At 41.0% G+C, this 26,851-nt stretch overlaps 4 protein-coding genes across 21 annotated transcripts in view; 1 reads left to right on the forward strand and 3 right to left on the reverse strand.

Annotated features, from left to right (window-relative positions):
* Positions 1 to 479, reverse strand: part of unc13ba (unc-13 homolog Ba (C. elegans)) — a 207,586-nt gene extending 207,107 nt beyond the window's left edge. For 6 of the 8 annotated variants that reach the window (XM_085179929.1, XM_085179932.1, XM_085179931.1 and 3 more), the window contains exon 1: positions 200 to 479. In XM_085179929.1, coding sequence (XP_085036055.1) covers positions 200 to 221 — 22 coding nt within the window. In that variant the 5' untranslated portion in view covers positions 222 to 479. The remainder of the gene's footprint in view (positions 1 to 199) is intronic. The other 2 variants (XM_085179933.1, XM_085179934.1) reach the window with 2 other exon arrangements.
* A 5,824-nt stretch (positions 480 to 6,303) lies between these two features.
* On the reverse strand, positions 6,304 to 7,496 carry LOC146506173 (uncharacterized). Its single transcript, XM_085178997.1, has 4 exons — positions 7,359 to 7,496; positions 7,226 to 7,278; positions 6,454 to 7,127; positions 6,304 to 6,372 (listed from the first exon to the last, which is right to left on the reverse strand). Exons 1-3 carry the CDS (start codon positions 7,370 to 7,372, stop codon positions 6,484 to 6,486), a joined length of 711 nt encoding a protein of 236 aa, XP_085035123.1. The 5' UTR covers positions 7,373 to 7,496; the 3' UTR covers positions 6,304 to 6,372; positions 6,454 to 6,483.
* A 3,533-nt stretch (positions 7,497 to 11,029) lies between these two features.
* Positions 11,030 to 13,338, reverse strand: LOC146506174 (uncharacterized). Of its 6 annotated transcripts, none has more exons than XM_085178916.1 (5): positions 13,199 to 13,338; positions 13,061 to 13,113; positions 12,629 to 12,981; positions 11,217 to 12,460; positions 11,030 to 11,115 (listed from the first exon to the last, which is right to left on the reverse strand). In XM_085178916.1, exons 1-4 carry the CDS (start codon positions 13,213 to 13,215, stop codon positions 11,225 to 11,227), a joined length of 1,659 nt encoding a protein of 552 aa, XP_085035042.1. In that variant the 5' UTR covers positions 13,216 to 13,338; the 3' UTR covers positions 11,030 to 11,115; positions 11,217 to 11,224. The 6 variants fall into 6 exon arrangements, with proteins under 6 accessions (XP_085035042.1, XP_085035043.1, XP_085035040.1 ...); XM_085178917.1 differs by having other exon boundaries at positions 11,217 to 11,977; positions 12,176 to 12,981; XM_085178914.1 differs by having other exon boundaries at positions 11,217 to 12,067; positions 12,176 to 12,981.
* A 6,659-nt stretch (positions 13,339 to 19,997) lies between these two features.
* The window catches only part of rusc2 (RUN and SH3 domain containing 2), a 46,379-nt gene continuing 39,525 nt past the window's right edge, over positions 19,998 to 26,851 (forward strand). For 5 of the 6 annotated variants that reach the window (XR_014877206.1, XM_085180296.1, XM_085180297.1 and 2 more), the window contains exon 1: positions 19,999 to 20,186. The gene's annotated coding sequence lies outside the window, so the exon portion shown is untranslated. Of the gene's footprint in view, positions 20,187 to 26,851 lie in introns of all 6 variants that reach the window. The other variant, XM_085180298.1, reaches the window with a different exon arrangement.

Genomic DNA, 26,851 nt, shown 5'->3' on the forward strand with positions numbered 1-26,851 from the left:
AACTGGATAGTTTCAGAATAATGTTACAGTATTGCCCTCAAATATTCTGCCTTCCTTTCTTCTTTCATCTAAGTTTTTGTGTTTTTATATATAAAATCTTTTCTGTGAGAACTTCGCCCGTTTATGAAACCCTCACACGAGCAGATCCACGAGTTCTCCTGTTGAAACGATAACCTGTAGCTGTGAAGTGAGAGCATACCTCTAACGCACAGCAGAGACATCGCAGCGGGATTTTGTGCAACAGTTCCTCCGACCAGCCGTCAGTGAGTTTGCAGCCCAGTTGCCTGTTGCACAGAAGTCATTTAGACTGCTCCTAAATGTCGCTCAGTTTTCGCTTCATCGCGCCGCGCGGTGAGGAAAGGGACAGATGTCGGGCAGGTGGACAATCCAGGAGGTCCTCAGGGTTTAAAGGGATGACTGTCACTGGCAGAAAACGAGTGCCTACCGGCTGAAATCCGGTAGAGCGGGGCGGCACTTGTGCTGCGTTCACATGTCACAGGCAAAGTAGGAATCTGGGCTATCAGCTCGAGCATACAATTGTCCTCCTGTGGTTCATAACACTTTACACCACATTTGAAATGTTGAATTCAGCTTGCCATGGCCAAATCCTAGTTTCCTGCTTCAGTGACAAAAAGAAGGGAAAAAACAGCACAGTATTAAGTGATGCCAAAAGAAAACTTGGCAACACTTTATGATATGGCTGCGATTAAACACGTAATTCCTGTAATTTAATTAAACTTCATTGTATTGTATTTAAAATCACAAAGTAATTATGTTTACCTACTAATACTTAAGGGCACGTACGCTAAAATAAGGGGTTAACGAGTAAAGTTTTTACAACAAACAAAGAATAATTAGATATTTCAGTAAAGTAATTAAAGAAATCTGTAAGTATTTTAATTGATGCGTACGTCATTTTTGGCAGTGCAGAAGTCATTTTAAATATTGCACAATTTGAGGTATTTTACAGAAGAGGAGAAACAAATTATACAGTAAGTAATTTCAAATACAGCATAATTTTGAACATCCATTACGCTCATTAACATAATGAATATAAATGCAGATGTAAAAAAAAGGCAAGATTTATTTCTACTCAATAATATGGTATGATCTAAGATGGTTTTTTCTTTTCTTTTTCTTTAAAATTACCTTACAATATAATTTCTTTGTTTCCTAACCTGACTTGTTACCTGCTATTCTAGTGTACCGGCCTTTAGGTATTAGTAGGTAAACACAATTGCATTGTAATCTAAAATAAAATACATTATAGGGGAATTACACCCTTGGTCAGGGGCCTTATTATAAAGTGTTACTGAAAACTTTGAGAGGCTGACGGCTCTACAGAAACATGAATCAATGGCTCTCCTTCATCAAAACATTCTTAAGCGATTTCTAAGAATCCCATTTGCAGTATGGAACAAGCCTTGAGATTTCCCCTGATGCATTTGAGTGTTTAGAAGAACAATGGACCAAAGAAAAGAAAAAAAAAATCCCCTATTTAGGCAAACATGAGATTGTGTTAATGGTAGAGGAAATTGAAGCCCTGCAACACATTCGTTGAACTGCATAGCTTGTTGAAAAGGCTGAGCCTTATAGTAAAACAGAAGTGTGGCTGATAGGCATTCATAACTACAGCACCTCTACAAATACATACAGTCACTGTAAAAAGAAAGTACGCAATCTTTCAGCTCTAAGGTATCAGGAGATGATTTGGTCTTTAGCAGGTTTTAAAATTAGGTAAATTTTAGAACAACACTCAGATGAAAAACACTCAACATATTACACCACACTGCATCTGCAAAACTGTAGATTCAATTCAATTCAATTTTATTTATATAGCGCCAAATCACAACAAAAGTCGCCTCAAGGCGCTTCAGTAAAGGCATCACCAGGAATCACTGGGAGGACTGAGTATTCATCAAGTGGTCAAAATCAAATTAGCAAGAATGTCACGATCCTGGTCTTTTGACCCAGCGTTTTGAGTTTTAGTTTATGTTTAAGCCCTTCAGGTTTTCTAAGTTCATTTTTTATCATGCCCAGGTTGTTCCAGTTCTTTGTTATTAGGTTCCCCTTGTGTCTTCCACCCCTGTTAAGTCTCCCTTGCCCTTCATGTGTTTCATGTCTGTATCGTACGTTGTCAAGTTCAGGTTGTCATGTCTGCGTCTTATGTTTCCTGTTTTATTTTGAAAGTCCAGTTTTCATGGCATTGTGTTTGAATTTACATTTCCTGTGCATTGTTATGTTCATCCTTGTCAGCTGTTTCCTCATGTGTCTCGACTTCCCCGATCACCTCATGTGTGTATTTAAGTCCTCTGTTTTCTGTGTTTCGTTGTCAGGTCGTCTGTTTGCATCCCCATAGTGTTTCGTCATAGTTTACGCAGTGTTCATAGTGTTCGTTTTCACTGAGTTTCTTAATCCTTTAGTTTTCTGAGTGTTCTTAGTTTTCCTAGCTTTATGCTTTTTCATGTGCCAACATCCAAATAAAGGATCGTCTTCTGTTCAGCCAGCAACTCCGCCTTTCAGTGTCTGCTTCTGGGTCCTGTAAACTTATCGGCGCACCCCGCCGTGACAAAGAAAAAGACTGAAACAAGTGAGGATGTGCAGAGCATTAGGCTGTCTTTGTTATAAGTGAGGCTTCTAAATGCAGTTCAAAGCATTTGCTGAGCTGTGGATGGAGGCATTCTGCCAAAGCACCCAGTATGAAATCACTGACTGGCATCTTTTCAGTTATCATTCAGTTAGTTTAACAAATAAGATGAGTGCGCTCTGAATCACTTACATCTGGAGTCAGTTTCAGGTGCATTAAAGCTCGTGCGTTTTTGAATTTCGCCTTTGAATCATCCACACACACCAAAGTAGAACAAAATTCATTTTTGTTACTCTTCAACTATAAGATTTAATTAATCTCCAAGATATCATCCACAGTTGCACAGCTGAAACGAGTCACTCATTCTAAAAGAGTGAAAATCACAATGTTATCACAACAAAGCATCAACTTTGCACTATAAGCTACAATCATGTTCTCTGAAATCTCCCCTCTGAATCCTTATGCTTGGCCCTTTTCAGTCTGGGCCCAGCACACGGGTCTGCAGGAGGGTCGAGGCTTTTAAAGAAGTCACTGCGGCCTTTGTTGCAAAAACGCATTCGTGGAAAATTGGTTGGCATGTTGTAGACTAATCCTAGCTACAGATGCTGAGGTTCTGGTTGGTACCTGGGGACTTTTGGTTATCAGGGCTGAGACGGTCAGCATTTACAGCGTCAGTCTTTTTATTTGGGATGCAGCGTCTAATACAAAGTCCAAAATGAGAGCAAACAGAAATCCCAAACAGCAGGTGTACACAGAAGGAAGCACAGAAAGCCCTGTGACAAAGACGGAGGGGAAGACCAGACCACTTATACACGAGGGGGAGCAGAATCGGCTAAAGGAACGAGATGCAGTCATCAAGACAGTCATCAAAGGGAAGTAAAACTCAATGTAGTTCACCGTCAAAGTAAAACAGGAAATAACCCAAAAAATAACTACTCAACACAAAGACATGAACACACACTGAAACATACAGAAGCAATGCAGGAGGGAGGAGGCTGGAAGGAAACTGATCATCAGAGGTAACGTAAAGCTCAGTATTAATAATAAGGGGAACAAAATCTGAAAATATAATAAACACAAAACTCCTTCAACCTCATGTACAGGAATATTCAGAGAATCTAAACATAAATTCAAGATAAACAACATATCAACTGCCTTTAAGCATATCAGCAGGAATTAGGATGAAAGAGATATGAACACTTCCTAAAGGCAGTCACTCAAACGCCCCGTGGAGTGGATGTTTCAGTTAATGGCGTTAGTTCTTTAAAGATATGAAGTATAAGTTCAGTAAGGAAAATCTGTTCATTCATCTGCCTCTCTTTTCTTTTCCTTACCTCTTTCGCACGCTGTCCGTCTCAATACTAACATCAGTGCTCTGCTCCAATCATCTTCCTGCCCACCTTCTCTGAGCCAATAAGCCTCCACTTTGCGTGGTTTAAATCTATGCCCTCTGTCATTCTCCCTTTAAGACTCATTTGTGCAACCTAGGCTTACACGCACCTCAGTAAGAGCCGAGACTCCATCCTGCCATGATGGCCCATCGGAATGTAATCGCCAGATACGTTCATACGCTCAGTTCTTCCAGCTGATCTCTCCTTATTGTTCTGCCTCAGTCGGCCCCGACTCTTCCCTGAGAGGTTAATAGCTTTTCTTTCAGCTCAATTGTTACTGGACAAAGTTTCTGAACAAAGCAAAATACAAACAATTCAGACTTGAATAATGAAACTTCTGCATTCTGATCTGAGACTCAGTCATTCTGCGTATAAATTAAAACCAAGTCCAGAATAAAATAAGATGTTTGAAAGGACACAGCAGTACACCAGATACCAACGAGCCAACTCGAATAGCATTTTACACAAGGACACACAGCATTTACAGTTTTGCACTTTTATTCACGTTACATATAAAAACGTGTTTTTTCATAATCATCTTAAATAATCCACCATAATATTTATCCTGTTCGCATACATTGCTGCCATGATCCTTATGTCACATGATCTTCTCCAGCATACTGACAAATCCATTGGACACAAACTCATCTCAGAGGTTTTGGATGAGGCTCATTTGTGATCTAGTCATTCTCCACTTACAGCACAACAGGAAAAGGAAACAATCTGCCAAAACGGGGATACAAGAGCCAAAGTTCCTCTGGAGATGCACATTAAGTTGAAAACTTCCTTAGCCACCTGAATTTTCAATTTTTCAAACGGGCAGGTTTTTACTGCAGAATCTACAGCAGTGGATACACTTTAGAGGTTTTACTTTTGGTCTTTAATGCTTTTGACTGCAAGTGAGTCAAGTTTACAACTACAAGATGTTTCAGAGCCACATTTTTCTTGCATGTTGCTTCACTGCTTCTACCACAGCTGCTTGCTTGACTGCAAGCTAATGTTAAAGATCAAAGTAAATAAAATAGTGTTGATGTTATTCAGTTGTCTCTTCCCCATATTTAACGCCAAATTAGCTGCATTTAGGATTATATTTAATTATATGCTCCACTTCATGTCTTGCTTTTATTTCTTCTCTTGGCCTTGAAATTGGGTTTGCTTGAACAAAATCATAAATACTGCTTACAAGGAGGGAGGTGGGCTCCACTTAGAGAGGTCAGGTCTCTACTATGGTACTCTTGTGGTTAGTCTTCAGGGGCCACCCACTGACATTGGGGCTCAAACAGTTGTCCGTTGACTGGCGACTAGACTGTCACCATTGAACTAGTTGAAAATTAAACCCAAGCAGAGTTTCACTCGTAATCGTCTGTGAGAACTCGAGTTTCTCCATTCATGTATTTTCTGTGTTCTACCCTCTCCTAGTTTAGCTTGTTTCAAGAAGAGGATAAGCTAAAGAGCCACACCAGTCCGAAACAATTTAGAGTTGGGAAGAATAACAGGTCTCCTTTAAATACCCAAAATCTGAGAAATGACAACAAAACAAACACCTTTTTAAAACCTTGCAGGACAGTTGCGGGGCAGACTTATCCATTTTGTCAAGTGGCAGGGGAAAGCCACAATACCCAAACGTCGTGTTAAATGCATCACAAGGAATGCATTGACTTAAATTTCATTGATTGATGCAAGGCAGATATTTCAATATTTCAGGTGGTAAATGGCTTGTTCAGAGAAACTTTAAAACTCTGCAGAAAAATATCACTAAGCTGATTTTTGTTCCACTCTTGATTTTAATTAGAAGTCAGGGAAGCACAAAGGTTAGACTATTCATGATCAAGCACCATCGTAGGTTTGCTCGCTTTGTTGCAAAACTCTAAATACTTCTAGGAATCGACATGTGGGTGACAAAAGAGCCAACCTTTTAGGTTGTTGGCCAACATGTGAGAACAAAACCGCTTCAGGGGCCTTTGGAAGAGACTCATTTACTCTTTTTGGTGGTGGGTCACCCTTTAAACCAGCCAAACCCAACAGTTTTACTCTGTTACAAAAACCCTCATCTAAAAAAGGGGGAAATGAACCTAAAATATGCTAGGCAGTGCTCCGTCCCAACATAGAGCAACCCCACCCAATACCACACTCTCCATCTTCCTTCACTGTATGGAGTCAAGACAGTCATCCCATTTGAGCAGATACATGTGTCTGTAGTAGGTGCAAGCTTGTAAAGTACATCAGCAGTTTGGCCTCTGAGACAAGACTTCAATACAGCATGTACATAAGTTCTCAATTCCAGGACTGAACTATAGAGATTTGCTTCACAGCAAGAAATAGAAGTTTATTACTATTTTTACAAAGATCATTTTAATTGGGTCCAAGTAGTTAAAGATGCATTTTCTGACATATCTGAAATGAGAAAGATAATTTAGGGTCTCGATCTTATGTTAAAAGCACAACAGTAGATTAGAAAGTAAATGCCATTCTTACCTTGAGCATCCTCATGTGTTCTAATTAAGCCTATTTCCAAGCTTGATGGTTGTCTATGGGAAAAGCCCTGCCCCTAGGATAAGGCCGCGTTCTGCTTTGAGGCTGAGTCTGAAGGATATCCTGGGAGCCCTGCTTGTGGGTCTCAATCTGAAGTCTGCGCTGAGAGCCCTGCCTCTGGGTACGTGTCGGAAGCTTGTGCTGGGAATTCTGTACTTGCCTCCAAGTCTGAGGCTTTTTCTGTGTGCCTTGACTTTGAGGCAGAGTACTGCTTTGGAAGGCCTGATCCTGGGCAGGAACCAGGGACCGAGGCCAAACCTGATACCTGGAAACCTGGGACGGCAACGGAGCCTGGTAGTTGGGAACCCGGTGTTGTGACCTAGGCTTGTAGTTGGGAATCTGGTAATGTGACCAAGGCTTATAGTTGGGAATCTGGTAATGGGACCAAGGCTTATAGTTGGGAATCTGGTAATGGGACCAAGGCTTATAGCTGGGCATCTGATAATTTGACCAAGGCTTATAGGTGGGAACCTCAGAACGCAACCAGGACTGGTAATTAGGAATCTGGAAATGCGACCAGGGCCGGTAGTTGGGAAGCTGGAGCTGAAGGTTGGACTGGTAACCTGAGGCCTGCTGAGGTTTTACCACATGCGCAGTTACAGAGTCAGGATACCAAGCTGAAAACAGAAAATTTCAGATCAACACCACAAGTGAAATAGTTCTTTTGTCATTTTCTACTTAAGCTGTAGTTTGAGTCAACATGCTGTAGTCTTACATTTTACATTTGCTTGAAGCTCCCCCACACAGAGTAGCCACGGCAGCACCGCACTAGAAAAGAATACAGGTTTAAGTAACCCTGTGTCCCTTCAAATGGACATAGCCATTATATGGGGGCACAAAAATAGTACCATAATAGTTTCATAGCTTCAATCAGTGACGTGACCTAAATGCATGCAGAAAGGCAGCTGGACCCAAAAAAACAAAAAATCTGCTTTCCTCCTTCAGTGGTGCAGTGCTGGGAGCGGTCCAGTGCACATAATTTATCTTCTTTTGACAGCCAGTCAAAGTTCTTGCCCTCCGTCTGATTGACTGGAAACAGGTGGATTGATTGCACCTGGACCAGATTCATCATGATTCACAGGTGTTGTGGGACTTTGTTGTGAAACACTTTGAACAATATCAAAGCCACAATCTTATTTCAAAATTGCCATAAAGGACACGACACATTCTGGTAGCTTTGCATTTATTGTTTGAGTTATTTTATAATTAAATACTTAGTGGTCACTATGCCAACCAGTTTGATTCACAGAATGGTTGTCTAAAGATCTGTGTTTGAAATTAATGGAATGCAATGAAATGACTAGACTCAGAGTCAATGCAATATTGCATGTAAAGAAGCTAATTAAAAAAAACAAATATACAAAAATTAAACAAAAAAAATTAATAAGAAATCAACTAAAGAAGATTGGCTTACTAAATATATTATGCTGTTAAATGATAGGATCTGGTGACAAATGGCCTAAACTAGACCAAATACAATTAACTGCGCAGATGTTCGGGGAGTTCTTTGGACACTGGACTTCATAGTGTAGCATGTAAATTGCATGATTTAACACCAGTGTTGGGGAGTAAGGGAATACATGTACCGCCGTTACGTATTTAAAATACAAAATATGAGTAACTGTATTCCGTTACAGTTACAGTTTAAAAAGGTGGTATTTAGAATACAGTTACTTTGTTGAAATAAATGGATTACACGGCGGTACTTCCCTGTTTCATATTGTGGCGGGTCAGGCCTGTTTGGGTTTTGTTTGACAGCTACGTTCTGTTGTTCCAGGCGGCAGCGTTACGGTTGTCATGGTTACATGGTGACGCTCTCTCTCTCTGTGTTTCCTGGGTGAGAGAGCGCCTGTTGTTGTTGTTGTGCTAAGCTAACAGGCAGAATGCTACAGGCATAGCTCTAAAGAATGTAGCATCATGGGCAGTGTAGTCCGTGCTGCAGGGAGAATGGACTGCCATACCCGTTATGTGTCTGTGAGCGAGGGAGGGAGAAAAAGGAAAAGTAGGAGCTGTCATCGAGCAAAAACGGGAGCTGGAAGCATGTAAATATAATAATAACCACTGCAGCTAAAAAGAGTGCCTGACGATCCCAGTTGTAAGTAAGCTATTAAGACTCGACTGTACACCGTGTTCGTGTTTTCCTCCAAAAACAATAAGTTCCGTTGGAGCAGCCTTTCAAAGCCTCTCTCTGTCTCTGCTAGCAAAGTTGACCCAGACAACAAAGTAAAGCTAGTTTTCGGCTACTAGCCCGACACAGAACCCACCGTATTAGCCTTTACTACGGTTCGGAGCCGCGGACCTTCAGTAACAGTAATAAATCACAGCAATAGTACATTCATGTAGTTGTAAACAGCATGATAATATATTAAGTAATCCAAAGTATTCAGAATATGTTACTCTCATTGAGTAACGTAACGGAATACGTTACAGAATTCGTTTTGGAACATGTATTCTGTAATCTGTAGTGGAATACATTTTAAAAGTAACCTTCCCAACACTGTTTAACACTAACATAACCAGTTGTGCTTGTAGTGACTATTGACACAGAAACCCCTCTGGAGACTGGCGGTCTTTATTCAATGCAGTTAAGTTTTATTTATATAGCACCAAATCCCAGCAACGGGCACCTCAAGATTAAAAATACTACAGAGGAATAACACCAATGTTCAGACAACCCCCTATGAGCAAGCACTTGGTGACAGTGGGAAGGAAAAACTCCCTTTTAACAGGAAGAAACCTTCAGCAGAACCAGGCTCAGGGAGGGGCGGGGCCATCTGCCACAGCTGGAGTGAGCCAGGACAAAACAATCACTAGGCTCGCCTCTTCAGCCCTCTGGCCTTTCTTGCAGGATCAACCTTTTGCTGCAGTGACTCAAGCTGCATTCACAGCTGGCTTTTTGGTGGCTTAATGTCAGTTTTCAACTGTATTTTTTAACCTTTTAATTTACTTATATATATATATATATATATATATATACACACACACACACACATTTCAACAACCAGCGAAGCGACCAAATTCATCTCTTTATCAGTTAAGTATCCTCCAGGAGGTATGGATATAACATAGGTGGTAGAAATAAGACTGTTCATTATAAGCTATGAAAATGTGCATGTCTCTGATAATTCCCTTGACTGATGAAATGCTGTTTGTCCAAATCGTGGTTTTGGTGGATCTTGTTAAATGCTAGCATGCAGCCGGTCACACTAATGCTCAGACGTGTGTGTGTATATGTATATATATATATATATATATATATATATATATATATATATATATATACATATACACACACACGTCTGAGCATTAGTGTGACCGGAAATTATATAACTTTTAAGCCGCAGCTGTCATTACTTGTTACTTTGTTGTTACTTTAAAACCTTAAAATGTGGCTGTCATTTTAAACAGGAGATATAGAAGAATTTTAACTCATTCTAATATACCATTATAGCACAAGTTATACTTCTGAGACAGCGTAAAGTCATTTCAGTTAAAAGCAACTTTCTAGAAAGCAGTTCCTTAAAGAATCTCCTGACTTTTGCCATTTAAAGGAAGCTGGTTTAATAGTTAAAAAAAAAAACTATTAAAATGTTCTAGTCCCAACATGTCCATGACAGTCTCAGGTTTCATGTCAGATGGTGCCACCTAATGGCAGAACATAAGCATGGACGTGTAGGAACAACGTATGCTGGATAGGAAACAGTTGATAGATTAAATGTGCTGTGAAGTTCAAAAACATGGAATGCCTCTGCTAAGGACTTGGAGGGATTGCCAAACAAAATTGAATTAGTCACAGGCCTGCAGTCTCCACATCGCAAACCAATTTAACAAGATCCACCAAAACCACGATTTGGACAAACAGCATTTCATCAGTCAAGGGAATTATCAGAGACATGCACATTTTCATAGCTTATAATGAACAGTCTTATTTCTACCACCTATGTTATATCCATACCTCCTGGAGGATACTTAACTGATAAAGAGATGAATTTGGTCGCTTCGCTGGTTGTTGAAAAGGAACATGGGAGTTAAGCATTGTGAGACTGCATGCAGTTTTCCATGAAGGCCTGTTTTTTCCTTGCAGTTACCCAGTGAATTTAGATTTGCACCTGAGACTCGTTTGTCTCTGGTGCACATCAAAAATCTGACTTCATCTAGTAACCAGACTGAATACTGCTCTGAATCAGTTGGATTCTCTCTTTTAAGTTAACAGCAGTCTGGAAATAAAAAGGTGTGCAAAAAAGTATTCAAGGTTTCATACATTTTCAGTTAGATGCTGAAAAAAAAAAAAAAAAAAAAAAAAAAAAAAAAAAAAATTCCAGTTGAACTGGGTCACCAGCAAAATGAAGAGCAGGTCATTACGCATCACTTGTGCTTTCAGAGCAGATCTTCTTTGCCTGCCGTAGATGCTGCACATGAATGGCTTCAGTTTGAGCTAAATATTTGAAACATGCACCACCTGCTCTCACAACTGTGAGATATTACTATAAAGTATAAATAAGCTAGACCACACACAGACTCATCTAGAAAGATTTATTTACATTTCCCCTAAAGATCAGTTTAATTGTATCCATGCAGTTAATGAGCCATCTTCTGATGTTGGACCTAGAATGAGAAAGATGATTAGTGGTGTTGAGCTTATGCAGGTTCTAAAGGGAAAGAGAAAAGAGGACAAAGTAAACACCAACTAGTTTTATGGAGTTTACCTCTTCGGTTAAGCCGCTTGCAGAATCTGGTTTGTGCCAGTTGCCCTGACCCAAGGCAGAAGATGAGGTCTGTGCTGGTAACGCATCATCCAAGGATGCATTTGATAGCTGCGTGCCTGTATTGGGATTTGAGTCTGATAGTAAGAATGGGCATGTGGATATGCTGGATAACTATGAGGCTTTGTCTTGGCCTGAGCATGATGACTGCGAGGCTCTAGGTGGCCCCGCGACTGAGAACTGCTAGCATGCAGCTGGTCTTGGGGCTGAGCCGGAGAACTACGAGGTTGTGGCAGTGAGTCAGCCTGATAGCGTTCAGGCTGAGAGCTGAGAGACTGCAGCTGGGTCTGGATTTGGGCCCGAGGACGGGCATGGCCCTGAAAGCTGCTGGGCTGCATTTGGGACTTCAGCTGGGCATGAGAATGGCCTTGATTGCTGCGAGGCTGTGGCTGGGTCGGCAGCTGGGTCTCAGGATGGACTTTATGGCTACGAGGCTGGGTCTGGGGACGGACCTGGGGTTGGCCGTGAAAGGTACGAACCTGAGGCTGGGTCTGGGCATGACCCTGAAAGCTGCGAGACTGTGGCTGGGTCTGTACCTGGAGATGGCCTTGATGGCTACGAGGCTGTGGCTGGGTATGAGCCTGGCCTCTGCGGGGTTGTAGCTGGTTCTGGGCCTGGCCCTGATTGCTGCGAGGCTGTGGCTGGGTCTGGCTCTGTAGCTGGGTCTTTGGATGGCCTTGATGGCTACGAGGCTGGGTCTGGACCTGGGAACTACCCTGAAAGGTGCGAGGCTGTGGCTGGGTCTGGCTCTGTAGCTGGGTCTTGGGATGGCCTTGATGGCTACGAGGCTGGGTCTGGACCTGGGAACTACCCTGAAAGGTGCGAGGCTGTGGCTGGGTCTGGCCCTGTAGCTGGGTCTTGGGATGGCCTTGATGGCTACGAGGCTGGATCTGGATCTGGACCTGGGAACTACCCTGAAAGCTGCGAGGCTGTGGCTGGGTCTGTATGTGGGGATGGCCCTGAAAGCTACGAGGCTGAAGCTGTGACATCAGCTGAGCCTGGGGATAGCCACGATAGATGCGAGGCTGCGGCTGGTAGGAATAGCCATGAAAGCTGTGAGGTTGCAACTGGTTCTGGGGACGGCCCTGAAAGCTCCTGGGCTGTGGCTGGGTCTGGCTCTGCAGCTGGGTCTTAGTATGGCCTTGATGGCTACGAGGCTGGGTCTGGGGACGGACCTGAGGATGACCCTGAAAGTTGTGAGGCTGCAGCTGAGTCTGTGTCTGGGGTTGGCCCTGAAAGGTACGAGGCTGAGGCTGGGACTGCATCTGGGTCTTGGGGTGGCCCTCAATCCTGCGAGGCTGTGGTTGGATTTGGGGACGATTCTGAAAGCTCCGAGGCTGGGTGTGGGGACGGACCTGGGGGGGACCCTGGATCTCAGGATGGCCTTGACTACGAATCTGCAGCTGGGGATAGGTCTCAGCCCAGTAACTATGAACCTGTGGCTGAGATTGATAGCTGCGAGCCTGCACCAGGGGCTGTGACAGAGGCTTGACTTGTGGTTGAGAACCATGAGCTTGCAGCAATGGCTGGGGGAGGTAGCTGCGAGACTGGGGTTGGACCTTGGGCTGAGAGCTAGGAGCCAGAGAGCTCCGAGGCTGAGGCTGGGTCTGGTCCAGGCGCAGCGGGTGGAACCAGTGTGGCAATTGATGAAGCTGGTCACCCGAGACCTGCTTACTGGCATCAAGATTTCCAAAGCCAAGATAGGAAGCTGAAAAGAGAAGAAATTTAACAGTGAATAACTATGTTTGTCATACTTAACTCAAATTTTAGCTTCACATGAGACTTACGTTTCATACTTGCTTGGAGCTCCCCAACAAGAAGTACCCATGGCAGCAACACACTAAAACACAAACATATTTGAATAAACTATTGTGATCACATCAAATAAAATCATAAATCTCAAGAAAATAATTATTTGAGATTACCAAAATATAAAGCTCATTGCTTTAAGCAGAAATAATATCAGGTATAAACTTGAGAAGCCCCAATCTAGCGTCCGTTAGCCCAACACAAAACAACTACAACTCTGCTTCCCTCCTTCTGCAGCACAGTATCAGGTAGAGTCAAGGCACCCAATTTATCTTCACTTGACAGCCAATCAAAGTTCTCGGTTCCAAAGCAACTGACAGGAAACAGACAGATTGCTTGCACCTGATGCAGATTCACTATGATACACAGGTGTTCAGAAGAGAAGAGACTTCTTTCTGAACCAATCAATTGCTTAGTGATGCCAATGTGTGGCGCTGAAGACTGACAAACTTTAACTTTCCAGCAGCGGCAGAGTGTGCAAAGTTTGCAGTGAAAGTATAAGAGACCCGGCCTTCTAAAGAGAGCCCCGCTTGTGCAAGTGGCATGTATGATTGTGTAAAAAATATAAATCCAATGACACCAAGATAAAAAGAAAGATGAAGAAAAAAGAGAAAAGAGGAGAAATGAAAGCAATAGAAGCAATAAATCAGTGAGTTAGGCACATAACAGTTAAATCTAATGGTAAATAGTCTATCCTTAAATGTTGGGGACACTTGAATATTAGCTTCCTGTAGCACAACATTATTTCTTTTCTTTACTCTGACTTTGACTTAGCTAACAGAGCATCCTGTGTTATGTGATTGAGCATGCAATCTTTCTGTTGGTGTCAGATTATTTGTAACATAATGATGATGAACACAGTGATGAACCCACCGCATCCCTCTGTGGGTTTTTCCGAGATCCCAACAGAGTCTAGAACAGCCACTGTATGTAAGTGGATAAAAAGCCAAACCATTGTTCTGATTATAGAGCTAAAGTTAGAAGTGCGAGTGATGTATTGACACGTATTGATATGTGAAACTTCTCCCGCCTTAAAATTCAGTTACAACAATACATGATTTTGTACATATTTGAACAGTTTATATTTTTGTTGATGTTAAAGAATAACATAAATGAAATAAAGACAAGTGGGAGCGTTTTTTTAAGGGCTTGAATGGAACTGAAAGATAGCTGGATATCTAATTGACATCATCTTTATCCATAGAGCTCAAGGCTGTACAAATCAGGGCTGGATTGGAATCGGGCCAATTCACATTAACGTCATGTCAGCTTTAGTTCCTGTGGGTAACTTTGTCTTGGCCATTGCAATAACATCAGGAAACCAGTAGGTGGTGCTCAGCATATGCAATTCCCACTCAAACTGAACTGGAGTTTAAATCTCATTGGGAAGGAAAGTGGACTGGTTCTTGTATAGTGATTTTCAACACTGGTACTAAGAGCACATGTCTCATTCACCCGTTCATATGAGTTTTTTTAGTTCTACGTTTAAACGCTTTCTGTCTAACATTCACATTTAAATGCATCGAGCAACTCGAGGATCAGTATCTTACCCAAGGGTACTTTGGCATGCAGAGTGGATCAGCAAGGGATTTAACTACCACCCTTTCAGTTAGTAGATGACCTACTGTAGGCCCTGAACCTCAGCCATTCTGAAAGTAAACGATTGTCTTTCAAATTATGCTGTATAGTAATATAGTATAGTGTAATATAGTCTAAATGAAATAATCTTCTGCAAAATCCATAAGTGGTTTGTTTGTCTCCTCTTCTCCACACCTGGCCTGGCAGCGGCATTTGTGTGGGAGATTGCATGACCTACAGTCTTTTGTGAGGCTCATCATGTTGTTATGGCTTCTTACCTTCATCAGACATATTCTTATTTCAACCTAAGATGTTTGGTTGTTGACCCTCATCTTTGTGAACTGAGATAATGATGTTATAGAAAGTTGTGCAGGTTGGGCAAGCCGCATGAGAATGAAGATGCCATAAGTTTGCTTTTCAACAAGTACAATTAATCAGACAGTTTCAGGCAATCATTGCAACCTGCACAACTTTGCCATTTGTTTATAGTTTATATCTTTGTTCAGATGTTGGGGGGAGGGGGGTCCCTTTTTTTGCACTTTTTAAACTAAACCTCTTCCATGCATGAGAAAAAAGAAGATTAGAATAAACAAAGTTATGAGAGTCCCGTTGGTTATGTTACACAACAAAATTGTCATTTGTTTAAGAAAAAACTCAAGTTTTTTTTATTTACAGGTCAATTATTTCATATTACAAACATGTAATATTTTAGTTTATGGTATAACTAATTTTAAACCTGCTGTAAGAGATAATTTGCAGGCCCAGGCACTAATTTCATTTTAATTCAACTGATTTTTTTAGTTACTGTATTCACATATCAGTTGTTTTGTTCCATCAAGTTACAGGATGTATAGATTCAAAGTAATCTGACTAAAATAACACAGTTACAAAAATGAAACAAACATAAAATCCTTATTTTCCAGATTTTGAATGAGGCTTTTTCGTGGCTCAAGAGTTGGGAGTTCGTCTTGTAATCGGAAGGTTGCTGGTTCGAGCCCCGGCCCCGACAGTCTCGGTCGTTGTGTCCATAATGACCAAGACTGTCAAGACACTTTGCCCGTTGCCTCCTGGTGGTGGTCAGAGGGCAGGGTGGCTGTGGCTACAATGTAGCTTGCCATCACCCAGTGATGCAGGCGGTTGCCCGGGGCGGCATCGTGGTGGGGGGCGGCATCACGGGCATCGGCAAAAAAAATAAAAATAAAAAATTGCTCGGGAATGGCATAGGCACCGATCGGTTTTTTATCGCCCATTTGCTGGGAGTAAGGGCGCCCTCCGTTTGCAAGGTGCGCCTGCTGCTTACGGCACAGAGAGGAGAGGGCGGGGCGGCGGGGGATTTTCTGGCTGGCTGGAGCAGCATCTAATAACCAACTTGCAAAATAAAACAAAATAACAACAAACACGAAAACACCAAACATTATGATACAGACTTATAATTTGCACCGATGTTTTTTTCGAAATTCTATACGCGAAAAGTGAGCGCGAGAGCCCTCGGTGCGCCTGCTTTTTAGTCTTTTTCAAAATCAGAATTCTATAAAATCCGGTTATTTTGGTGCATAAATACATTGCTGTGACTGAGTGCAATGATAGACTTTTTGAACAAACATAAAAACTGTAATTTAAAATAAAATTGTTGCAAAAATGCTTCATTTCAAGTCTGAACTGAAGCGTTTTCATTTTGGCATTTCTTATTATTAATATTGAAAGTTGAGAGGTTTTTTTTCCATCTTGTGTTGCCTATTATTATACTTACTGTTATTGTTGATACTAATATACAGGTTATATAAAGTAAAGTACAGAAAATCATATCATATGCAATAACTTTGCAACACAACAGATCAGCTTGTCAAAACATAGCACAGAGAGCACACAATGACAGAGATGGTGAAAATATAGGAAATCTCCTGTCAATTATGGAACTACATCACATACCTTGGACATGCTACACAAAATGAAATAATGGATTGCCTGGCTAAAATGGGCCTTTCCTCAATAATTAGTGAAATTACACAAAGCGAGGCTTTTATTATAATGGTGGATGTAACCAAAGACCTCAGTAAGAAGGACCAGATGTCTTTTGTAATAACATATTATTATAAAGGGTCAGTGTGTGGGTGCTTCCTCAACTTTAAAGCTGCAGAGCATCTGGATGCTGCAGCACTTTCACAGAAAATGATATAAATGCTGCAGAAGTATGGCCCTGACCACAGAAACCACCTTGTGGTTTAACACTAACCTTGTAAATGATGGGGCCTCAGTAATGAGTGGAAAGAACATAGGTGTGCAGGCACGCGTTAAATTTGATGCCCCATTAGCTTTTTATGTTTGCTTTAATGCACATTGTTTAAGTTTAGTATTAGTTGACAGTGTGAAAAGCATTCCTGAAGCAGACTGGGGTTTTTTTGTTTTTGTTTCTGGTACCAAAAGTGGCTAGAGGTACAAAGGGCAAATTTTAAGGTCCACCTAGAGCGTTACAAAGGCTGATAGAAGCACAGTGGGTATGAAGGTACAATGCTTACAGAACAGTGAGGGACAGACTACCTGCCATTGTACGTCTGCTGAAAGAGTTATCTGAGGAAGGAAATGACAGAACTGTAGAGACAAGAGGTCTGTTAGCCTAAATACATCTAAATGTTGTCTTCTTATAACTTTGTTTTGTGTGTGGTGAGGTCAAACATCTGTCTGATATTTTGCCATCCCCACAGCTCAGTTTAGTCACAGCTGTTATTGACGCTCTTGTTGAAACACTGGTGGTAACACTGGTGATGCATCTGCAGGCCGTCACGTCATACCAAGCTCTGGCTTAGAGCCTACTATATTTCCACTCCAGTAGTTCAAAGACAGATCAGCACAGACAAGGAATCATTTCAAACTGGTACATTCCTCCAATCACTGACATGCTTCGGTCTGAGAGAAGATTATCATCAGGAAACTGTTATTATGAAAGGTATACAAGCTTTAAATCTCAAATTTTTCCATTTTCTGCACAGTACACACACAGCAACATCAACAATCGGAAATACGAGATTCCCCAACTAACATAAATTCTTGAAGAAAAAAAAAAAAAAGAGCGACTGTAAAACATAAACACAAGTTTATTAGGACTTATCATGAGCCGCATAAGGAGATGTTTCGTGAACTGTTTAAACCGTGCAAAATTGCACTTCCATTACCGTGACCAGTGTCATGTGAGCACAGCTTCTTTAAGGAACACGATGAGTGACAACCGACTCAGCAGTTTGGGGGCATTAAGCACTGAGGCAAGAAGGGCTAGAGCCATGAACCTTGATGATTTTGTGGATGCTTTTAGACATGAAATGATGGAGCACAACAGTTTTGAATAAATGTGATGCCAAAAGATGGTTTTGTTTTGCACCAGTAAACACGTAGCATTGAAACCCGTGAAGGTCTCTGTGTGGGGTTTGAAATTTCAAAGTCGTATTTCCAGTGAAGGAACTACTGATCAAAGTGATGGTAGAATTTGTTTACTATATTATTCACAGGTATTTGATCCTGACAGATCACTGTTGCATCTCAGGGCCAACACAGAGACAGACAACAGTTCACAGTCTTACATGATCCAACACGTGTCTGTCTTTCCTGATCAAGTTTACTCTTAAAGTGAACTCCATTCTTGGAGAGGGAATCTTAAACTGCTTGTGCTTAGCTCTGCTGAGAATCATTAAAGCGGTGGTTGGGACTTCCAGTCAATCAAATAATCGATTAAAAACAGATTATTATGGATTTCAAAATCTTATTTGGTTTTCATTAGGGGTGCAACGATACTCGTATTGATATTGAACCGTTCAATACAGTGCTTTCGGTTCGGTATGCATATGTATGAACAATACAACATTTTTTGTTTGTTTTATCAACTTTTCTTCTGACGATGCTGTCTGTGTTGAGAGCTCAGTGGATCTGCGTTCGACTACTCCGCCTAGGCTGCGCTGTCGAGTGCAGATCCACTGAGCACAGCGCAAGCTAGCAAGACAGAAGCTAAGCTCGTTGCAACATGGCAACTGCCTCAATGCTACCTGAAATTAAACCTTCCCCACCCTCATTCAGATCTGGCGTTTGGAACTATTTTGGTTTTCATGTGAAGCATGACCCTGATGGTAAGCTTGTCATGGACAAAAGTAAAACAGTATGTCGGATGTGCCACGCAATGCTCAATTTGTGGGACCTAGTGCGTTAGCGCAGTTAGCTTGTTAACGTGTTGGCAGTCCAGCCCCAAGCACGGGCGATCTGCGGTAACTCATTAACGGAGATTTGCCGCGTTATGGCGTTAATGTTATTTTAACGAGATTAACGCTGACAGCACTAGTGGGAACACAACGAATATGACTGCATATTTACACCGACATCATCCTAGTGCAAAGACAAGTGGAAGCAGACAAAACAACAACAAGCACGCATGCTACAAACTTTACCTGAGTCATTTAGACAGCCGTTAGCACATGATTCTCCTTATGGGGACCTGATATGTTTAATATGCTGCTGAGAATATAGCCCAGAAGAAGCGTATAGTATAGCTTTTTGGAAAGAGACATTTCTCTTGTAATAAACTCTCTTTTCAAAAGATGAGGGATTTCTCGATCAGATATTTTTTTATTACTTTGTTGTTTCAGCAACATTAAATTTAAAAACTGTACTTTTCAGTTAAAATATATATTTATAATTTTTCTTTCGCTCCTTTTCCCGTATTTTCCAGGTAACCTATATTTCACAACATCATAATAAAACTGGAAATTCTGTTTCTGCTGTGCCAACCCAATATTTTTAGTGGCCCCCATATGGTTAAGCCTATAAAAAATTGTGGAGGCCCCCTGCAACAGATCCGTTGGGTAAAGAATAATTTATTGTCCACTGTCAATATTTTATTAATCTCTTTTTACTTTTTATTAAACACTATGTGTGCACCAGATCATTTTAATCCCACTTTATAATCTGTTATACTGTGGTATTTATATTACTGTTCCATTTTTCTTTCATTTATAGTTTTTGTAAATTATATCATTTTATTAGTCATTTTAAAAATGTATACATTGTTTATTTTTGCATTTTAATTTAACTCTTTTGTTTTTGTAATATTGCCAAAATGGTTACAGTGTATCTTACTGAATTATATACCACTGGAGAAGTTTGTTGTATGTTGTGTTTAACTTGGATTTTAGCCGTTGTCATAAAGGACTTTCCCAACTTTGGGGCAAATAAAGTATACATTGTGTTTTCTTCGTACAATATTCATGCGATTGTGAACTGTGCATTCATGAAGTCAGTATAGCTTCGCTGGTTGAGGTCACGGGGCTATTAATGAGCGGCAGCTGTCCCACCCAGGGTTAGATAATCCAGTCTGGGACCAGGCTGTGACTTCAGGCTGACGTGCCGCTCCAGCCCAGCCCATCCTGCGATGCAGCGCCGCTGACGCTGTCCGCTCCGCAGTCTGTCGGTGAGAAAACAAGCCTCGCTCCTCCACAGCTGCACATGCGTTTCACCGAGAACAACACCACCGCCGATCCCGGAGACGAGGTTAGTTCATTAAATTGTGATTTTTGTTGTTTTCTTTTGTGAGCGATTTGGTTAGAGGTGCGGAGGGAAAAGGGCTCCGCTCAGCAGCATCGCGTCGGAGGCAGAAAAATGATGCCTAGCTCGGTCAGATCGGGAGGGACGGAGGCTCGGCTTTCAGACGATGGTCACCCTCAAACCGCTATGTCGTGTTAGAAGACGCCTTGTTTTTACGGTTAAATGACAGTTTCAGTGGATGGATGTGCCCGTTTGCCTTCTGACGTGATAAACAAAGATTTATTTTAATCGCAGCAGCACAAAGGCAGCGCGGTAACGGTCTACCACATCATCCATGTTCGATCATGTATCCGCGGCTTCGGGGGGGCCTTGGGCTCCGGAGTGAAGTGCGCGATGTTCGGTAATAAACTGCGACTGCTCGGGATCATCTGCACTGGTGACACCAGCGGCCTGCACATTGCCATCACCATATTGATCCCTTATTAGCAGAAACAACAGGGATACGCGAGCAGCGTCAGCTTAGGAAGATTGTAAAGGGATGACTTCCGCCAAAGACTTACAAAATAAAAGCTTGGTTGAATCGAAGAACCATAAACGTGTGCAGCAAACACTATTAAAAGGCAGGATATGTGTATGGGATGGATCAGGAGACAAAAATACAATAAATAAAAATATAAAGAAAACAGGATCAGTTCAACCGATGAAGGAAATGTACCGTACCATGTAAAAAATAAAATAAAATTATCAAACAGTGTTTTTGTTTTGTATTGTTCAGATCCATTATTAAAAGGTTCAAGACAGTAAATTCTTGAAGCTAAATAGGTGAAAACCTTGCAAATGCTCAGAACTGCAGTAAACATAAATAACACGGAACTAAAACTTGATTTTTATCTAAGTTTGATCTGATATGTGATGGATGGATCCATTTTTGCCATAGACCCTACTGAGGTTGGTTACTGATACTCAGAACAAGGCTACATATCTTTAGTATTGATCTGCCCATCCCTACTATGCATCAGAGGTAATGTAGAACACAAGGAAATAGGAGATCTAAAATGTTATCGATGCACTGATCTGAGATTTGGATCAGATGTCCGCTGGACGCTGACTCAAAAAGACAAGCCAATCAGGTTGTCAGAGCATCGATGGAAAAAAAGAGGCAAAAAATGAAGTAAATATGTTTTTCAAAACACTTAAGTAACCATAGTGGATTCAGTTTCATAGAGTTGCTCTACTGTAAGCATGCTCTCTGAGGCTTTTATTTTTTAAGGTTTCTTCCTATTGCTGCTTTTTTTTGTGGATTGTTGTTGATCTGTTGAGGTGCATTACATTACATTATGCGACATGGTGGGGATGCAGATAACTCATTTGAAAGGCATTGTTGTGTCACGGTCACATTAATGTACAAGTTTTACCAACTAAATTATTACATAATGAAAGAAAATGCCATAAAGTGACGACACTGATCATTCTCTCAGGGATCACTGTGTGATGTCTTGGTGACATCTTTTCTATTTTGTGGTGTTTTGTTTAACAGTTCAGTTGTTATTTGATTCAGTGATTAACTGAATACTTGTTTTGGACTCCAGATGTTTTGTCTGCATTGTTTATGCAATAATAAGTCATGCAAGATGTTAATACACCAGGTGGTCTGCTTGTCCTGGTGCTCTTTTAGATAACCTGATAATCTCAGGAGGGAAGTAGCGGAAGGGAGAAAGCTCAGCGTGTCTTACGTAATTTCTTTTTTCTGCCTTGCTTTCTAATCTCCAGAACCTGAATCCATTTGTTTACAGCTAGCTGTCAGCTTTATGCAGCCCTACTGACCTCTGCAGTTCTCTGTCTCACTTATACTCTCTATTTTCTTTGTTTTTATCAGTATTGTATTTAAAAGAAACTTAACCAGCTGCTTTCTTTTCAAGCTCCTAAGACCACTGTTGTATATGTTAAATTTTAGCGTTATCTGACAGTATAAAGCCCTCACTATGAGTCTGTGGCATTTTTATTTTGACTATGTTGTTTATTTTGTAGCCTGTACTGTTGTGGGATTGCTCCGCTCTTCCTGTGGGGCACAGATGATTTTCCATTTAGGATTATAGCTGTAGTAGTAACAGTTAGACTTAGAAGGCTGTGGTAGTGCTTGTTGCAGGAGCTGTGCTCACACTTTTATTAGTAGTACTAATAGTAAAATTAGATACTCGTAAGAAATTTTAAAATACAGGTTTTTTCTGCTGGTTGTGTACATCGATTCAGGTTAGGTACTCGATTAGAGATTATAGAAGTAGATACACAAATATGCAGAACCTGAATTAAAATGTAACAATTTTCTCATGATGAAAGCACTGAAGAGTATTACGACTGCCCTTACATCCTGCTGCAGCGAAATTCACTGAACTCATTGATTAAAGACAGAAAGAGATCAAGGAAGAGCCGTGAAGATCAGCAGGCTTAGACTGATGCTTATAGCGTCAGAGTATTAACCTAAGTCAACCCAAAGGCCCAAACCGTGTCATTACTCATACTGGGGTGCAGCTATAGAATCAACATTTTTACAGTAGCAGTGTGTTTATCTGCTGTTCTTTAAGTTGCACAATATGTTAAAATGTTCCAACTGGCCATTTCCAGCCCATCAACAGGTGATTGTGTAAGCTCTGATTGCTGATAAATATGTTGTGGTGGATATGCTTTTTATTCCAAAGTCACGTGTTTCCAGAACTCTGAATTTTGGGATTCAAATTGTTTTTTTTTGTCTTATGTAAAGTTGTTGTTGACAGTCAGAGCAGCTCACAGTGTTCACAGTGAAAGCCACTTAAAGCAGCAGTGTGTTAGCAAAGCATGAATCTGTCTGCGTCACCAGTCGGTGTGAAGGAGGACCTGTGACCGCTGAGCTAATCGTCATGGCATTACAGGACTAAAGCCTCAGCGTAGTGGTCATTTCTCGAAACTGGCGGATTCACTGAGTCAGGCCGATGTGCCTCCTCTCGCTGTTCAGCTGCCTGTCCTCATCTTTAAATGTGTGTGTGTGTCTCTTGTTATGTAACTGAAGGCCTGCTGAGGCCGGATGTGAATAGTTTCTGTGTGTGTGTGCACACGTGTGGCTTTCCTATGTGTTAGTGTGTGCTGTGATTTGAGCTATGCTAAGTATGTAAAAAAACACGCACAGACGTGACGCCCGTTTCCCAGCGTGTAATCGAGTTTTCCTGAATAGAGGATTTCAGCACTCTGTTATCTGCAGCTGCACTCAGCCACACAAATGCTCGTTTTCGAGACTCTCCAGTTTGTAAAGAACAAAGTTAGTTTTCAAAAACATAATTTGGAAACCTTTTCAAGCCATGCCAGCATCTCCCAGTCGTTTCCTATCTGAACCATCTCTTACTGAGCTTCTTTAGCTCATGTTTGTGTAACTCTGTGCTCAGACTGTGCTGTTCTTGCTTATTAAGATCTGCAACCATAACATATAATAATTGGCCTCTCTAAATTTTGTCTGTTTGCAGATTGAAATGTATATCTAGAGTTGTGAGGTATATTTATCGTAAAAATTGTTGCTTAAAATCAGAATCCATTGTTTTAGAGGGAATCTGTGACAGTAAGCTTGTAACTGAGGCACCCAACAACTCAGCATTTAAAGTCAAGGAAACGTGTTAAGAACTTGATTCTTCAGTGCTGATCAGCCGAGGCCGCGTGTAGCGTCTGCAGGCCTGTGGTGGTTTGGCCTGGAAATGAATGAACCTCCTTGTGATTTTGATGCAACATCTCTGTTAGGGCTTTTGCAAGTGTTCTGCTGATCAGGGTCTTTTTGTTTAAAGCCTTTGGCTTCCCAGGAAAAGGGCAATACTCAAATTAACAAAGTGCATTTACTAAAGTACTATAATTTAGTAATATCTGAGGCAGATTTATGACTCCACACAGTTGCATATTGGTAGTGAACTGGGCTTTTGGAGCCAGAAGTGACCATAACTTGACCACAGGGTGGACGGCTAAGATGTCAGCCAATGCTAACAAGCTAGGTTAGCAAGTTGCAAACATTGATCTGAAAATGAGTAAACTTAATCTATTAGGAATGAGTTATAAAAAAAAATAACCCTGTGTTCAGTAAATACGAAGGGGGAAATTAACTCTAGAGAACTAAGCTGTTTTTAGTACCAGGCTGTAAACGTACTTTTTAAAGCTGTAAAATCAGACATTTTAACACAGGAGTCTGGTGGGATGATTTTCAGAGCCAGCCTCAAGTGGCCGTTAGAAGAACTGCAGTTTTTGGCGTTTATGCTCAGCTTGGTTATTTTGGCACTTGGGAGCAATGTACAACTCTACAAACCTTCTTTATATTTTCACATTGCTTTAATTTCAGTTAATTAAACTATTAGCTCCAACTTGGCTCAGATTAGTTGGTATTGTTTAAAGTACAGGAAAAAGTTGAACAAGTCTGTGTGTCACTGATAGTCTTCAGGGGAAAAAGGAATCGTGCAAAATTGGAATCAGCAGCATCATTAAAAAAATTAAACTATAACTGGTGAAGAAAATCTATGATCTAATTATGCAACTAATAATAAAATATGCACGTCTTACTTTGAAGCACATTTTACTGATAGTGTTTTTACGCTGAGCAGTAATTTTTAGTCTTCATAAACCACTGACTGTGTGAAATGACTTTTATTTAAGTAAAACTATGAAACAGAATCACGCAGCCGGCCGTGGAAGGAAAGCAAAGCAGAACCAGCACAAAGTATAAGGACACGGCCACAGTCGGTGTCAGAAAGAAAAATGGCTGTGCACGTCGGATATGCATCTTACCCTTTTGAAATTTTTGAGTCGAACGCATCAACACAAGCACATGCGATCGTGCACCCACACAGCTTTTGCCCTCCAGCTTATTATGGCAGTTTTGTTCCTTTCATGTCTCTCGGCCTGCAATGCTTCGCTGATTTAAAGGCACCCAGACGGCTGTTTGGGAGAGTTGTGAGTTTGTGTGCGTGTGTTTATTGCTGAAGCAGATGAATGTTGCCCGCCCTGCATGCTGATTTGTCTGCCTGTGAAAGAGCTGCTGGGACACCATCAAAGTACTATGGACATTTTCACTGTGCTGCTGAGGAGAATGGAACAGTGACATGTAAGCAAAATCATTCAGTGTGAAGGCGGCAAGACTGTCTTAGCTTATTTGACAAAAATCTCAGCATTTTCCTTTTAACTACATTAGATTTTTTTTTTAAAAAGAGCTTGAGAGAAGCAATGCATTAATCTAACTTTTTCCCGCTCTTATATTATATCAATAGGTTGGCTTTGGATATCTGCTGATGTGGATTACTGATCAGTGACTGTTCGGGAGTCACTGAGAATCATTTATGTTTAAGGATTGATTTAAACTTTACTTTCCTAACTTTGTAAAATCAAATTGAGTAAATACTTAATCCTTGAATGGTAACAGTTGGACCAGAATAAAAAAAGAGTTTATAAACTGTTACTTCACAACTGTTAAACTCAAAATATTGCAAGAAAGAAAGGAAAAGTTGTTGGTGTTTCAGGGATGACCTCTGACCTCTGCGCTATGTTAGCTTTGAGGAAGCTCCTGCTTCTCCTGCTGCAACAACATTTGTCTTAGTTAATAAAGAACAACAGCTGTGTGGGGGAATGGAAAGGGAACCTTTTTTGCCGGCTGTTCTAAATAAGTCCAAAAGCAATTGGCAAGGTGATCACAAACCAGGAGACACACAACAAGGACTACAGGAACTATGGAGCAGGGAAGCACACAGCTCTCAGAGACGACACTACAATGAGTAAGGGGAGACTGGGACGATATATACACGAGGTCGTGGGAAACACAGCGGGAACTAATCAGGGATAATGAGACAAGGGAAGATAAACTCAATACAAGACACAGGCGACCAAAACTACCAAAATAAAACTGGAAGTAACCAATAAAAAAATCACTGAACACTAGGGGTGGGGGAAAAATGGATACTGTGTAGTATCGTGATATTTTGTTTGCTAATAATGTATCGATACAGGGACAGCAGAAATCGATAATTTGTTACAAAAAAAGTTTTTGTGGAATGGAACATGACTCTGACTTCAGAGCATGTTCCATTCCACTGCTGCATAGTTTTCATAAACTGCATAGTTCAGAATAGCTATAATTGTACCAGATGGTTGATTCAGTTAAGTTGGACTAGACTGTAATACAAACCGTTCAGTTTGTCAACAATAAAACTGAAATGAGAGAAAGACTGAGTGTGAGACTTTGATATTAGATAAAATGAATATTGATAAAGTTTACCTTTATGTACAGAATCTGAATATTGCAAAATATTTTTAAAAATTGCAATAATATCGTATCGTGGGATGTATGGTGATTCCCACCTCTATTGAACACAGAGATGGAGACTCAACAGGAGACACGGGGAAGCTGGGGGTAAAAGAAGACTGCAAGAGGAGGTGAAAGTAAAACCTGAGAATAGAAACACCAAGCAAACCAAGAAACATATAGAAAATGTAAATAAGCAAAACTCAAAGCCAACTCGACAAATAAAGCTGACTGGCTTGTTATCAGAATACTTTATTCAGCTTTTTGAGTCAGGACCAGACAGATATGTGATCCAGATGGAGGCTCAGAGCGAAGTGAAGTAAAACCACAGTTAAAGTTTTAAAAACATTCATTAAAGTAAATCCTTCTGGTTCTA

Source organism: Neolamprologus multifasciatus, chromosome 12 (genome assembly GCF_963576455.1).
Source record: "Neolamprologus multifasciatus chromosome 12, fNeoMul1.2, whole genome shotgun sequence".
Lineage (NCBI taxonomy): Eukaryota > Metazoa > Chordata > Actinopteri > Cichliformes > Cichlidae > Neolamprologus > Neolamprologus multifasciatus.

Excerpts from the sequence above, each read along its gene's own strand:
- LOC146506173 (XM_085178997.1), bottom strand. Across the intron at positions 7,128-7,225 it reads GCTTCAAGCAAATGTAAAAT|CTTGGTATCCTGACTCTGTA; the intron begins GTAAGACTACAG and ends TTCTGTTTTCAG.
- LOC146506174 (XM_085178911.1), bottom strand. Across the intron at positions 12,982-13,060 it reads GCTCCAAGCAAGTATGAAAC|CTTCCTATCTTGGCTTTGGA; the intron begins GTAAGTCTCATG and ends TTCTCTTTTCAG.